Source organism: Haliotis rubra, unplaced genomic scaffold (genome assembly GCF_003918875.1).
Source record: "Haliotis rubra isolate DU_JTF1 unplaced genomic scaffold, ASM391887v1 Scf319, whole genome shotgun sequence".
In the NCBI taxonomy this organism is placed as follows: domain Eukaryota; kingdom Metazoa; phylum Mollusca; class Gastropoda; order Lepetellida; family Haliotidae; genus Haliotis; species Haliotis rubra.
The window spans coordinates 128,127-142,479 of NW_025766990.1; the positions used below are offsets into that span (position 1 = coordinate 128,127).

The 14,353-nt window shown below is 38.7% G+C and overlaps 1 protein-coding gene and 1 long non-coding RNA gene across 2 annotated transcripts in view; both read left to right on the top strand.

The window, feature by feature from the left end:
• Window positions 1–14,353, top strand: part of LOC124283620 (ADP-ribosylation factor GTPase-activating protein 2-like) — a 42,887-nt gene that overhangs the window by 14,245 nt on the left and 14,289 nt on the right. The window contains 7 exon segments of the mRNA XM_046719610.1: window positions 809–980; window positions 2,240–2,373; window positions 3,576–3,718; window positions 4,792–4,920; window positions 9,078–9,227; window positions 9,867–9,927; window positions 9,929–10,020. Coding sequence (XP_046575566.1) covers window positions 809–980; window positions 2,240–2,373; window positions 3,576–3,718; window positions 4,792–4,920; window positions 9,078–9,227; window positions 9,867–9,927; window positions 9,929–10,020 — 881 coding nt within the window.
• On the top strand, window positions 10,054–13,297 carry LOC124283621. Its single transcript, XR_006900367.1, has 2 exons — window positions 10,054–10,287; window positions 10,322–13,297. It is a non-coding gene; the product is annotated as an uncharacterized LOC124283621 (long non-coding RNA).

The following is a 14,353-nucleotide window of genomic DNA, read 5'->3' on the forward strand; positions in this document are numbered from 1 at the left end:
TTCGATTCGATATTTGAATACCTGTTTAAATTATTTCCACACAGCAGAACGAAACTTTGATTCCAACTTGAGCAGTTTCGAGTACTGAAAGAAGGCGGAACGTGATTGGTTGACGCCAGGCTAATTATCCAATGAGAATTGTTGTTAGTAGACATTGCAAAGTCATGGATTTAACTCTGTTAAATGAAATCTGATGTTTTTACTTGTAAGAATCGAATCCAATATAAAATGATTGAATCGAGTGTCCAATATTGAAAATGGAATCGAATCGAGGTCTGGGTGAATGGTTGCAGCCCTAGAAGGTGCCAGTTTATTTGCTTGAACAATGTGACTCACAGCTGAATTTTTATGCCTTTGATATAATTATTGAGTTGTATATCAGGACTCTGCTAGGTCCCAGCTGTGTTATCTTTTAGTATTTTATGTTTGCGTGTCAATATTCCGTGATTGCAGGAACTAATCTAATGGCTGGAATTTGTAACAAGAGGCATATATATACCATGTGCATCATGGCTTCAGGTTCCTCACCGGGTTCGAATCCCCACATGGGCACAATGTGTGAAGCCCATTTCTGGTGTCCCCCGCCGTGATGTTGCTGGAATATTGCTAAAAGCGGCGTAAAACCAAACTCAGTCAGCCAGTCAGTCAGGTTGCTCACTATTTTGTGTGTTTCCATTATTCATGGAAATAGAGTAGTACTTGTCGTTGTTGTGGAAACCTCACAAGCGGGCATTGATTAATGATTGTGTTCATTGTAGTGTACAAATCAATGCATTAGTTGTCACTGTGTGTGAATCTCTGTTTCCAGCTTCACATCGATGCAGGTCATTCTGACCCATCCCCAGTCTCCAAGGAAGTGGACTTTTTCAAGGAACATACAGAATTTAACTCTCGGGACACTCAGCCCAGTCCCATCAATGAGGAAGCAAGACTGTACTCTGAGCCCCAGCCCATCAAGAACGGCTCACTCAGCAGTAAAGGTAAGGACACTTTACACAGATGGTGAACATGCAAAGATCAGGGTTAGAATTGATCTTCAGTAACTCATACTTGTCGTAAGAGGCAACTAAAGGGATGGGGGTGGTCAGGCCTGTGACTTGGTTGACACGTCATTGTGTCCCAATTGCGTAGATTGATGCTCATGCTGTTGATCACTGGATTGTCTGTCCCAGGCTCAATTATTTACAGACCTCTGCCACATTGCTAATATATTGCAGAGTGCGGTGTTAAACAACAAACAAATACAACATAGTCTATTTCAAACAGCAGTCTATGATTAACTATGATTAAAATTATCATAAAATACTGACACCATATTGAAGTAGAATATTACTTGAAATTTGATTGAGTATTGTATAGTATTTCAGTCAGTTTTTTGTAAGCTGCTTTCAGTACCAAGCTGTCTGAAACTCAGACTCCATGTTTTGCCTTGAGCTAGTCATTTATCATCAAACTTCAAAGGTGATCTTGTTAAAATCAAATCCTGTGCATAGTTAAGCAATGTTGAGTGTGGCGAGTCTTTGGATGGGTGACCATGTTTGGCAGCTTGCCCCTTGAGAGTTTCTTGGACTTCTGTCCTGCCCCACAGCTTGCCCTCTGAGAGTTTCCTGGGCTTCTGCATATATGATACATGTGGGCTAGTAAGTTTGAACAAAATTGTTCACTGAGCAGAAAAATGGGTACCTGGTGGGATAAGTCATGTGACTGAAACCTAGCACCTAACAGGCAGCTTGGGTTATCTGGAGTAATAATGTGCTGTGCCTTGATTGTTAGCTCTATGAGCATACCTAGTGTGGAGTTTGGCGCTGTATAAATGAACACATTATTATTATTATTAAATCTGACCCCCTGACACTTTTCCTCATGATGATGTGATCACCTCAATAGAAGAACAATGATGACCTTTCTGATAAGCCAGTTAGCATCAAGGCTTAAAAATTCTCTGAATGATCGAGCGATTTCATGTTCACTGCATATTCAGGAGTAAGTTATTTTTAATGTATTCTCCTGTAAATTGTCAGAATGTGATATTTCATTCACTGATAAACCATAAGTTCTTGGAAGATTGAAAACATGATTGACAACTCATTACAGATCTAGAATGGGTAACAATATTCACTAAACTTCTAGGATGTTCAATCCACATTGAATACATGCACATAACTGGTCAGCATGACTCTCCAACATGGCTTGTGTGATGATTAGACAAGTGTGTATGTGGATTTTTTGTTGTTTCCAGCTGTGGAGATAGACCCCAATGAAGGGCCTAATGTTGAGGCCGCCCTCAGTATGTCCCCCACCCAGGCTGCTGCTATTGCTGAACCCAGGAAGGCAATCATTGGGGGAAAGAAGGCCCCTGCTGGGAAGAAGGGGGTGAGGCCTCTACACTGTTTTCATTGATTCTGTTCAGAAAAAAACATATTGATTATTGGTGTTCAATAGCATGATTAGTGTTACCTCAAGATCTTGAGTGGCCCATGATTTGATGATGTTGAAAACCTCAAGGATCATAAAGATCCTTTCTCCTGTTCTTCTTCTTCCTCACCTTTTCTCCTCTAAATCTCTCCATTTCTCCTCTCACCTTCTGCCTTTCTCCTCTCACTCTCACCTTTTCTCTTCTCACTCACCTTTTCTCCTCTCACCTTCCTCCTCTCGCCTCTCTCCCTCCCTCTCCATTTGTCTCTCCTTTTCCATCCTCCTCCACCCTCCTACTTTCTTCTCTGTACCTACCCAACTTTCAAGGATGCAAATTTTCAATAGCCTGTGATTAGCTAGTATGTCTGATATTAATAGCTTTTAGAGTTTTTATACTAAACTTGATCACTTCTTGTTAATGTTTATGATTAATATTCCACCCTGCTGTTGCCAGAAAGATGTAGGATACTTTACAGTTTGTGAGATATTTTTATGACATTATTGCCAACACCTGTCTGCTTTTGTCCTCATAACTTCATTTCCATGTTATCTATAGTGAAGACATTATTTGATTACTTTACACACCATCTTTTTCAAAATTCTAAAGCACTTCTAAAGCTAATTACTCAGGACACATACTGTGAACATCCTTTATATTACAGTCAATACCCTGGGGAGAAGCTATGCAATATCAAACTGATGAGCCTCATGTTCCATATAGTTCCATAACATAGCCAGATGATAGAAAAGATGGCAGCTTTTGTGTTCTGGTTATGGATAAAGCCGAGTGTCATCTTTCGATTGGTAGAGAAAGAAAATGACAGACTATGCATAATTCCCCAACATGTGTTGCTTCCTGATACACACAAGTGACAGCTTGGGTCATGGCTTGCACTGGGGAATTGTACATGTAGCTATTCTGGTATTGATTTCTTCAGTGTGGAAGTTTCTAAAGGGGAGGTAACTCTCAGCTACGTCTCTACTGAGCTGTTCTTTCATGTTATATTGTTGGTCCTATAATGAAGAAATTGTTTATAGCACAAATGGACATTTATTGAAGTCACTTGATAATGCTGAGTCTTCTTTTTATTTCATTCATATTAATCTACCATATTTCCCATATTATGCATGTTATGTTGTTTCTACTGTTCAAATTACAGAAGGGTTTTGGTGCCCAGCGAGTGAAGACCAACTTCAGTGAGATAGAGAACCGTGCCCAGCAGCTGGACAAAGAGAGGGAGGAGTTGGCCAAGGCTACTGCAGTGCAGGAGGCTCGCACCAAGGAGGAGCAGGACAAACAGGTGTAGGAGTAGGAGAGACAGATGTAGGTCTAGTAGGGGGTAGGGGTCACGCACCAAGGAGGAGCAGGACAAACAGATGTAGGTATAGTAGGGACGTAGGAGTAGGTGGGGTAGGGGTCAGGACTACCAGTACTAGGGGCCCAGGGTCTTCTTGGAATAGGTATTCATCTGCTGGGGTGGGGGAGCCTGGGGAACTGTTATGTCTTAGGCCTAGAACAATGTAGCGTTGGAAACTCCAATATCTACTGTCTGTTTCTCACAAAATGAGAACGATGATTTGCAACATAACTTAAAACGGTCTGTTATATATGAATGCGGTACACAGCAATGAATACTCTATACCCAACAATATCTGTTTGTTATTTGGGTACCCATCATAGAAAAAAAGTTGTTTAAGAAACTATCAAGTTGTTGAGTGTTGTCTTTCCTAGAGGGAGCACAATGGTAGGAGGAACAGCACAATCTTTATGCTTGCCTGCAAGACCATGGCTACTAAAACTGTCACCAAACTGGTGGAAACTTTCGTCTTATCTTTGTTTATGACAAGCGGGGACACAATGTGATTGTAAAGATGTTGAGGGTAGTGGTGGACCGATAAATTGAAATAATTGAAGATTGATCGCAGTGACTAAACGACCAAGCAATCGATCATGTTTTCTCATAATCGAACACAAACAATTCTGGAACACTTGTTTTCATTAACAGTATTTTTCACTAGGTTGGTTTTGTCTGTTACGTTTCATAAGCACTACAAGCTCGTTCTAAGTTATGACTGAATTTATCTTAAAGACTCTAAGAAATTTATGTTCCTCCATACTAGTCATCCTTTAAAGATGTGAAATTTTGCCAAAAAACCCCAAAGAACTACATGTTTTTTTCCCTTATTTTTGTGTGCATTAACACATTTCATAAATGACGCTAACCAATTATTTTCGATAATTGATCGGTTGTAATGAACCAATCATCAATTTTGAGATTTTAACCAATTCCCAACACTAGTTGAGGGGTGTCTTATTTCCTGCTGAAAGTGTCCAAAGGTCCACTACTTGCTGACTTGTGATGGTACGTCTTGCAGGGCCAGCATGAGACTCGCGTACAAAGACATGAGTCTACAAAGGCAGAAACAGGAGGAGAAGCTGAAGGCTGCCGACCCCAAGAAGGCCGAGCAGTTCGAGAGGCTGGGCATGGGGTTTGCTGGCAGCAAGTAAGTATTGCTGCAAGCATTGCATATGCATGTGTCCATATACTGATGGATTATTTGATGTAGTTACGGCAAGGTTTGTGTAATGACCAACTGATGTGATCATAAGGTTGTGTTTCTAAATCATAATGCATGCCATGTTTGATGAAGGGAATGCTGTCAAAGCCGCCAGCAGAGATGGTGTCTGTAGTATCTTTGGAAGAGATGGTGTCTTTGGTATCTTTGGAAGACATTATAGATTTCATTCAGAGAACATCCGATAATTGAATTGAAGACTTGGAGAAGGATGTTGATGTTATAATGACTGATATGGGCAGTGTTTGAATTAATGGGAAAAGATAATAGTTGTCATTTATTATTATTATTTATTATTGGATATATATCGCACATATCCACGCACTAATGCATGCTCAAGGCGCTGATGACTGACTGTCACCCTACCCAGATGATGGGTATTACAATGCTCTTACTATTGACCTTTAGCTCTGAATGGGTCCAGGGTGCTGTTGTACAAAACAACCTTAGTGCTAAGACTACCTTAAGTCTATGTTAAGGTATGGGAGTTACGGTCACCTTAGCGCTAAGACTACCTTAAGTCTATGTTAAGGTATGGGAGTTACGGTCACCTTAGCGCTAAGACTACCTTAAGTCTATGTTAAGGTATGGGAGTTACGGTCACCTTAGCGCTAAGACTACCTTAAGTCTATGTTAAGGTATGGGAGTTATGGTCACCTTAGCTAAGAGCTTAAGACTACCTCAAGTCCTATGTTAAGGTATGGGAGTTACGGTCACCTTAGCTAAGACTACCTTGAGTCTATGTTAAGGTATGGGAGTTACGGTCACCTTAGCGCTAAGACTACCTTAAGTCTATGTTAAGGTATGGGAGTTACGGTCACCTTAGTGCTAAGACTACCTTAAGTCTATGTTAAGGTATGGGAGTTCACGGTCACCTTAGCTAAGACTACCTTAAGTCTATGTTAAGGTATGGGAGTTCACGGTCACCTTAGCTAAGACTACCTTAAGTCTATGTTAAGGTATGGGAGCTCACGGTCACCTTAGCTAAGACTACCTTAAGTCTATGTTAAGGTATGGGAGCTATGGTTACCTTAAGCTAAGATCGCTTTGTACAACGGCACCCAGGAATCTCCTGCAGCAACTGCTTCATTACACGTTACTTTCACTCTTGTGTATTTGAAAACTTTCATATATCATCCATTCATTCAGTTGCATCTAAATGTAACATTCCATCCATATTTTGACTGACCTAATATTTTTTTACTGACAGGGAATTAGGATTAACATGAAGTTTCAGTGTCTCTCAGTCCAAATAGTTTGATATTTGGTGTTTTGTTGTATGAAGCTTTGTGTAACTGTTGACTGTCCTTTGTCTCCCAGAGGCATCAGTCACTCAGCCATCTCGGACATGCAGACTATACAACAGGAGGGATTGAAAGGAGTCGAGGAATGGCCGGAACAACCCGGCGCCGGGACTTCTTTGATGAGGAGATGGATATGATGGGAGGTCGATTCTCCTCCAGTTCCTCCAGGTAAGGTCACTGGATGTTTTGATGAAATGTCTGGATGATTGTTCAGCAACTGTGAATCTGTTTGTTTTGTGGAGTTGTCTCCGAGACCTGGAACCCAAGAATTCCTTAATTAATGTCTATCAGCATCTGGAGTTGTGGCTTCATTGAAAGCAAACACATTGACATAATGTGTTTCATTGGGACCTCATCACATGTTCTGTTGGTATGACATCCATGATATCATGTCCAACTTTATGATGAAACTGAAGTACTGTTGAAATTATTCACCTCAGCTTAGTGACTCACAAAAAACTTAGCAGAAGTTCCATCTGAGTTTGTATTGGTGTTGGTATTAATGGGTCAACTTTTGACTGGGATATTTCTGTATTTCCTAGTACATGTGACAGTGTTTTGATTATGGATGTTTAGTCCTCAAAGTGTTTTTGTTGTTGTTTTTGTTGTTTTTATAAAGGCCAAACCCATTTTATTTCTTGTTTAACGGATCTGCCATGGGTATTTTCTTAAGAAAAAATAGGAGGAAGACCAGATTTTTTCAATTTTTCCCGCTCAAAAATAAAATTTGAATGTCTTTATTGGCCAATGTAAACTTACGAGAAAATTGTTTTAGATCATGTTTTGCACTTCATAAAGTGCCAAAAGTAAATTTGATCATATATTATCTGCAGAATTAAAATTATAAACTATTTTTCGCAATGTAATTGAAAACAACGATTCTCGGACACATGCTTCGGGAGGCGGGTCCACAATAACATTGTCAAAGAGCAAAGAAATAACGATGTTTGAGGAAATGATTAAATAAGTAGAATAAACTAATGAATAAAATCAACAACAGCATTCATAAAAGTTGCCAAGCGTGCATATAAAATTACTTTTTCCATCTTTTTGTGCGATCATGTAATGCAAGTCAAGTCACTGACAAGTGACATCTCGCCTCGCCACCTCAATCTTCACACTCGGACCGCGATGTTTAATGCGAAAATATATGCATGAAGCATTTTTGTCACAGGTCATAACCTAGCACGATCGTCCAATAAGTCCATAATTTCACGTTATAGTAGCGATTTCTTGCTTAATATGTTCAGAATAGCATTATTTTACCCAAAACTTTTCGTCTAAATCTAAAAGTTTTCTTTTATGAGGACGGTATCCATTGCCGTAATATGATTGGCTGCCTTAGGTCCGTGTCTGATTTTGACCAATCCGACCCTTATAGCAGACTGTAGCGAAAAGCGTCATTAGAAACCAATTTTTATCCAATAAAATGCGCTTCTTACAACTGTGAAAATACTCGGCAAGGGTTCAGTGATGTTGTTGATGTTCAGAGCTTTGAGCGATACCCGGCATCAAGCGATTAAGCCTCCCATGTTATTCATCGGCGAAGCTGAAAGCGGAGGTATTTTCCGTTGTTATGTCATGTTACGGTGAGAAAGCCACAGATATCGGGAAATAGGCTGACCATACATATTATTTAAAGAAATCTTTTTATAATAATTTTCTGATTAAGTAAAAGTGAAAATATAAAAGAAAAGGCACGGGCATGTTATGACATGTCACAAATGGAAAAAAATCAGCCTTAGTTTTGCTTCTTTCATGGTTTATCTGGGCGTTATAAATGTAAGCTTGCATTTTCATTCAAAATAATTTTATTTAAGTTGTAGTGGTATTATTTGAATAATATTATAAAAATAAACTTCATATTTATCAACAGTAGGATTAGATCTTTTAAATGGTGTATGGGATGCAGTAGCAATAACGTTTTACAAGCTTATAATTTCCTTCACAAACATAGGCTTCATCTATGACCTCAGAGTCTCTGGGAACTTCGGTGTCATGGCAGTAAATGCCTCTGGTTGACTGGTGTTGAAAGAGTTAAAGAGGAATATTACTTTGACGCTGATTTTTATATTTTATTTTCCCTCCTGCCTTTAGGTTTCTGAGGACAAAAATCCATAAAACAAGAAATAAGATTGGTCTGGCCTAAGGCATCTTTAAAGGTCACATGCAGCGTAAAACACAAGACTACCTTAAGTCTATGTTTAGGTATGGGAGTTACGGTCACCTTAGCGCTAAGACTACCTTAAGTCTATGTTAAGGTATGGGAGTTACGGTCACCTTAGCGCTAAGACTACCTTAAGTCTATGTTAAGGTATGGGAGTTACGGTCACCTTAGCGCTAAGACTACCTTAAGTCTATGTTAAGGTATGGGAGTTACGGTCACCTTAGCGCTAAGACTACCTTAAGTCTATGTTAAGGTATGGGAGCTACGGTCACCTTAGCGCTAAGATTACCTTAAGTCTATGTTAAGGTATGGGAGCTATGGTTACCTTAGCGCTAAGATCGCTTTGTACAACGGCACCCAGGAATCTCCTGCAGCAACTGCTTCATTACACGTTACTTTCACTCTGGTGTATTTGAAAACTTTCATATATCATCCATTCATTCAGTTGCATCTAAATGTAACATTCCATCCATATTTTGACTGACCTAATATTTTTTACTGACAGGGAATTAGGATTAACATGAAGTTTCAGTGTCTCAGTCCAAATAGTTTGATATTTGGTGTTTTTGTTGTATGAAGCTTTGTGTAACTGTTGACTGTCCTTTGTCTCCCAGAGGCATCAGTCACTCAGCCATCTCTGACATGCAGACTATACAACAGGAGGGATTGAAGGAGTCGAGGAATGAGCGGAACAACCGGCGCCGGGACTTCTTTGATGAGGAGATGGATATGATGGGAGGTCGATTCTCCTCCAGTTCCTCCAGGTAAGGTCACTGGATGTTTTGATGAAATGTCTGGATGATTGTTCAGCAACTGTGAATCTGTTTGTTTTGTGGAGTTGTCTCCGAGACCTGGAACCCAAGAATTCCTTAATTAATGTCTATCAGCATCTGGAGTTGTGGCTTCATTGAAAGCAAACACATTGACATAATGTGTTTCATTGGGACCTCATCACATGTTCTGTTGGTATGACATCCATGATATCATGTCCAACTTTATGATGAAACTGAAGTACTGTTGAAATTATTCACCTCAGCTTAGTGACTCACAAAAAACTTAGCAGAAGTTCCATCTGAGTTTGTATTGGTGTTGGTATTAATGGGTCAACTTTTGACTGGGATATTTCTGTATTTCCAAAAAATAAAATTTGAATGTCTTTATTGGCCAATGTAAACTTACACGAAAAATTGTTTTAGATCGTGTTTTGCACTTCATTAAGTGCCAAAAGTAAATTTTTTAAGTATTTAAAAGGAATATTACTTTGACCGGTGAGTTTTTTAATTTTATTTTCCCTCCTGCCTTTAGGTTTTCCGAGGACAAAAATCCATAAAACAAGAAATAAGATTGGTCCGGCCTGAGGGATCTTTAAGTTAATAGCTAAGACAATCTCATATCCATTTCAGGTACGGCGACAGGTATGATGACAACTCATATGGTTCAAAGCGAGATGACTTCGGCAGCTGGGGGGAATCCTAACAAAGGTGGCAGTTGGGACATCGACAGGTTCGACAGCAAGTCAAGCAGTTCAGACAAGTTCTCTTCCAAGGATGAAGACAGGTGGATGTTTAGATATTAGTCAAGTCTTGTGGTTGAAAGTGTCTGCATAATGGTCTTGGCGTCTCCATGTGTTTTACAAAAATCAATGAAACATAGTCAAAAGTAGATATCTTTAAACAAATTTGTAAATATATACATTTTTATTTTGTATTAAAAAATTAACACTGAAAAAGAATTCTTTAGCTGCAGTTGTTTATAGGAGAGCACGAAAAATTGTGTCGACATGTGATAGGTTGATTTACGAAAAATTGTGTCGACATGTGATAGGTTGATTTACAAAAATTGTGTCGACATGTGATAGGTTGATTGTGTGACAGAAGTATGCTATGGTCACATCAAAAGTATGACATTCCAGTTCGGCTAACACAAGGATATTATATCACTATGCAAAGTGTCCCTTCATGAGCCAAAAAATGGTTGTGTGGCCAGGTCCCAGTGTGATCAAATCAAAGATATGTCTCTAAGTAATCCATTGTATATGAGCTTGCAAAGGTATCTTGTTTCCACTGTGGACAGATCTGGGTTCCTCAGAATCTCTGTTTCGTATGGATGTTGTTAAAGGTATGACTAGAATGGAGGAATAATGCACAAAGGCTTACTATCTAGTTTGATGGAAGTAGATTGAATTTCTCTTCACTATCTTCATTTTTCTCCATTGCCTGTTGATGCTCTCTGGGGATGTTAGGAAATAGGGGCGGTGGGGTAGCGTTGTGGTTAAAGTGTTGGCTCGTCACGCCGAAGATCCGGGTTCGAATCCCCACATGGGTACAATGTGTGAAGCCCATTTCTGGTGTCCCCGCCCGTGATGTTACTGGAATATTGCTTTAAGCGGCGTGAAACTAAAACTCAGTCAGTCAGTGAGTGTTAGGAAATATTTTGCATGAAGTAAATGTGATTTGATCAATTGGTATATATAGTACTCAACATTTTCTAATGATCCAAATAGTCACTATTTTGGTGCTTATGAAATGTGGAGTATTTGTTGGAGAAATGTTTGGAGTCAGTTGCTATCAGTAGTTGATTGCCATATCCATAACATTGCAAGGCAGATGGGGTAAAGGGTGTTACGGGTATGTTTAGGTGCTGAGTTATGTCCCTTGGATGTTGCAGTACCCGATGATAATTAAATTAAATCTTAAATTCATCTTGTTATCAGTTGTGGTTGACAGCACCATTCCTGCACTCACAGAGTTTACAAAATGTCTTGGTGGTCAGTGATATTATTAGGCTATAATTCACTGTGTCCTCAGCCCTCAGATGTACTATTTACCTGTCAAATTCATCAACTCCACTTATGTCCATTTTAGTCTTCCCTATTTAAGTGACCATTCATGTAGTCCGGTCAACAGGGTTGTGTAGCAGAGATCATTTCCATTGCACTCAGACCTGTACAGTTAAGCAGCATCAGAACAAACCCCATACACCACCACCTGAGAGTTCATCATTGTATATAGCCCTCTGTATCTTGGATGTGTAGATGTGTGTTCTTAGTGTGTACTTGGTGTGTATTTCTATGTGTATTTATTTTCCAGGCACTTGTTCAACTCTCCGTGATAATGGTGCAATGAACATTCTTTCTGAAACTTCTTTACAATGATCTCTGATCTCGAGTTAAGGCGTTTGTACATTCAGGGATAGGAAGACCAAATCATTGATTATGTATATATTTGAGATTGATGAAAGGATTATGAATGATATCACTGTTAGTATAAATCATGTTCATCAAAGAGTTAGGGTAGTGTAAGTTGGCTGGAGTTAAAATGTTATGTGTAAAGGCTGTGTTTTATGAAATGTTTAGCTGTAGTTTGGCTGTCTTTTTACTGTGTAATTTTATCGGGTTATGAAAAATTATAAAGATAATATCTGTGTACCAATTTCCAAAAGAGATCCTTGGAATCACTCTCCATTTGTTACACCTTTGAAAAATACTAAGCCTACTATACATGCATCGTACATTGCACAGCTGATGCAGTCTAAGTCTTTTGATGGATCTAGTCTCCAGTGATTAGTGAGGATCTTCAGAACAAACTGACGATGCAGTTTTGTGTGTGGTAATTGCTACAGGTAGATTCTCACTCATTGATGTGTAATTCAAGACAGTTGTTAGACTCACAGAGTTGCGTTTTATTCCAAAACGATTTTCCCTTTTTAATCCTTTTGAAGACAGCCAGCAGTAATCATTTGTCCATTCCTGTTTAATGTACAGTAGGTATTTGTCTGTGAGCTCGAGGAACTGTGAGTGTTAAGGTTTACAGATAGCGTGTGAGCATTTGAAAAATTTACTGCCTTTTCCCAGGGATAATACTGGATGTTGGAGTTCTGGAGTTTCGAGGCGACTTCTTATACTTATAAAGAGTATGCACTCTTTTACTCCTTTTGTCTAGCCCTGGTCCCTTTGCACAAAGTAATCTTTGTGTTAGGATGGTCATAGTTCGGACTTACAACCATTGTAGTGCTGAGATTACTCTGTGGCATGGGAACCGGGACAACAGCTGCTATTTTTTCTCAACACTCCGATATTTCCAATATTTCTAAGCTTTAATTCTAGTCTTGTCTTTAACGTGTTCATCTTTTTAATTACAGATAGTATCAGTTGTAATAGATGTATCATACCTCGTCATTACGTGTTGTACAAGAAAATGTGCAGGTGGGCTCTGTCACAGACAGTGTTCACAGAATCAATGGTTTCTTAATGATGCTCACTTGAAGTTCAAAACATTTGATATAAACATTGAGGATTATGTTGCAAAGCAATCCTGGAAAACCTTTTGCCATAAGTCTACTCCACCTGAGATTTATCTAGACTGTTCTTCCAGGATTGGTTTAGACGAAGCCTCTGTTAGTAGAACGGTTTTATATATATTATGTCTTGTAATTTGCAAGCATTCTTATTGTGATATGCCTGTTATCGATTTATAATAAAGCTTGTGCTAAGGGGAGGAATATACATTTATTTCTTTGTAATTTACCATGACATACCTGTTAATTTGGTTCAGTTTACAATGAGTTCCTGTATCTTTAACTGTACAGCTTCATCTTATTGATGTACGACTTTGTTGCTTGACAAGGCTGTTCTAGAAGCAGATTTGCTGTCCATTCTCAACATGCTAGGATTTGTACTTCTTTCATTCCAAATTAATTTCACGTTTAGTTGAAATGATTTTGAACTCAAGTGCGAATAAGACCACCTTTTTGTATGTCTTTTATAAGCAGTTTTTACCAGTAAAGATATTTTGTTTATATTTTATCATGAAATAAAGTCTTCTCGAAACAAGAACTTCTAAGGCCTCTTAGTTGTTTTTTCCCTGTTAGAATGAGAGAGGTTTTCTAGATCAGCCTTGTTACGGTTACCTAAATGCAGTGACACTAACAGAGTGTATTCCTGGGGAGGTTACCAGTAGTGTTTCTAAAGGTCAAGGTTGCACTGAAATTAATTACAACCTCACAGCTGCAAAGGTCACCCTACCATTGTAAAACTATCACAACAGCAAAAACACACGTAACAGTCACCCATAGCATTTTTTGGGTGTTCCCAGTCATTTATGAAACAATATATTTAATTATTAAATTTTATTATATCATGTACTGTTCAATTATATATTCACTTATCAAATATCACAAATATCTCACAATTAAGATAATAAAAGATAATATGATCTGTCAATCACAGGAAACTTGGTCAAAGGTCCGCTGTTTTCCTCCATCAAACAAACTTTCTCCATCATAAGATATTGCTGTATTCTGTGCCCAACTGCATGGTTGTTTAATATCTTACAATCTTTGTTTATGTCATGGTTTTTACAAAGACAATGTAATGTGTATTTGGTTGGTAGTAAGTTTGAACTTGCAGCAGATCTGTTGAAATGTCCAAAAATAAATTCAAATATATACAAATTTGACTATGAACATGTCAGGCTCATCAGAATCTGATCTTTTGCTAACAATACTCTTCGATGTGAAGATCTGACAGTTCTTCTGTGGATCACGAGCAAACTGTGGGCACCCTATCTAAATTGATGATTCTTGAGCCAATATCGGATGTCAGCTTTCTAAGATGTTTCAGTTTCTGTTCCAACCTTCATCTGTTCATTCAGTAATTTTTATTTTAACAAAGATGAAAAAAACCAACCCAAATGAACACAGATATTCCTTTGATTGTACTCTTTTGGATTTAGATGCCATGGTGCTCAAGAAAGACGTAAAAGTTCGTTCCCCAAAAATGTTCCCATTTCTGGTGTCCCCCTACCGCGGATATTGCTGGAATATTGCTAAAAGCGAAAACTAAACTTCAGTCAGTCAGTACTCTTTTGGATTTAGATGCCATGGTGCTCCT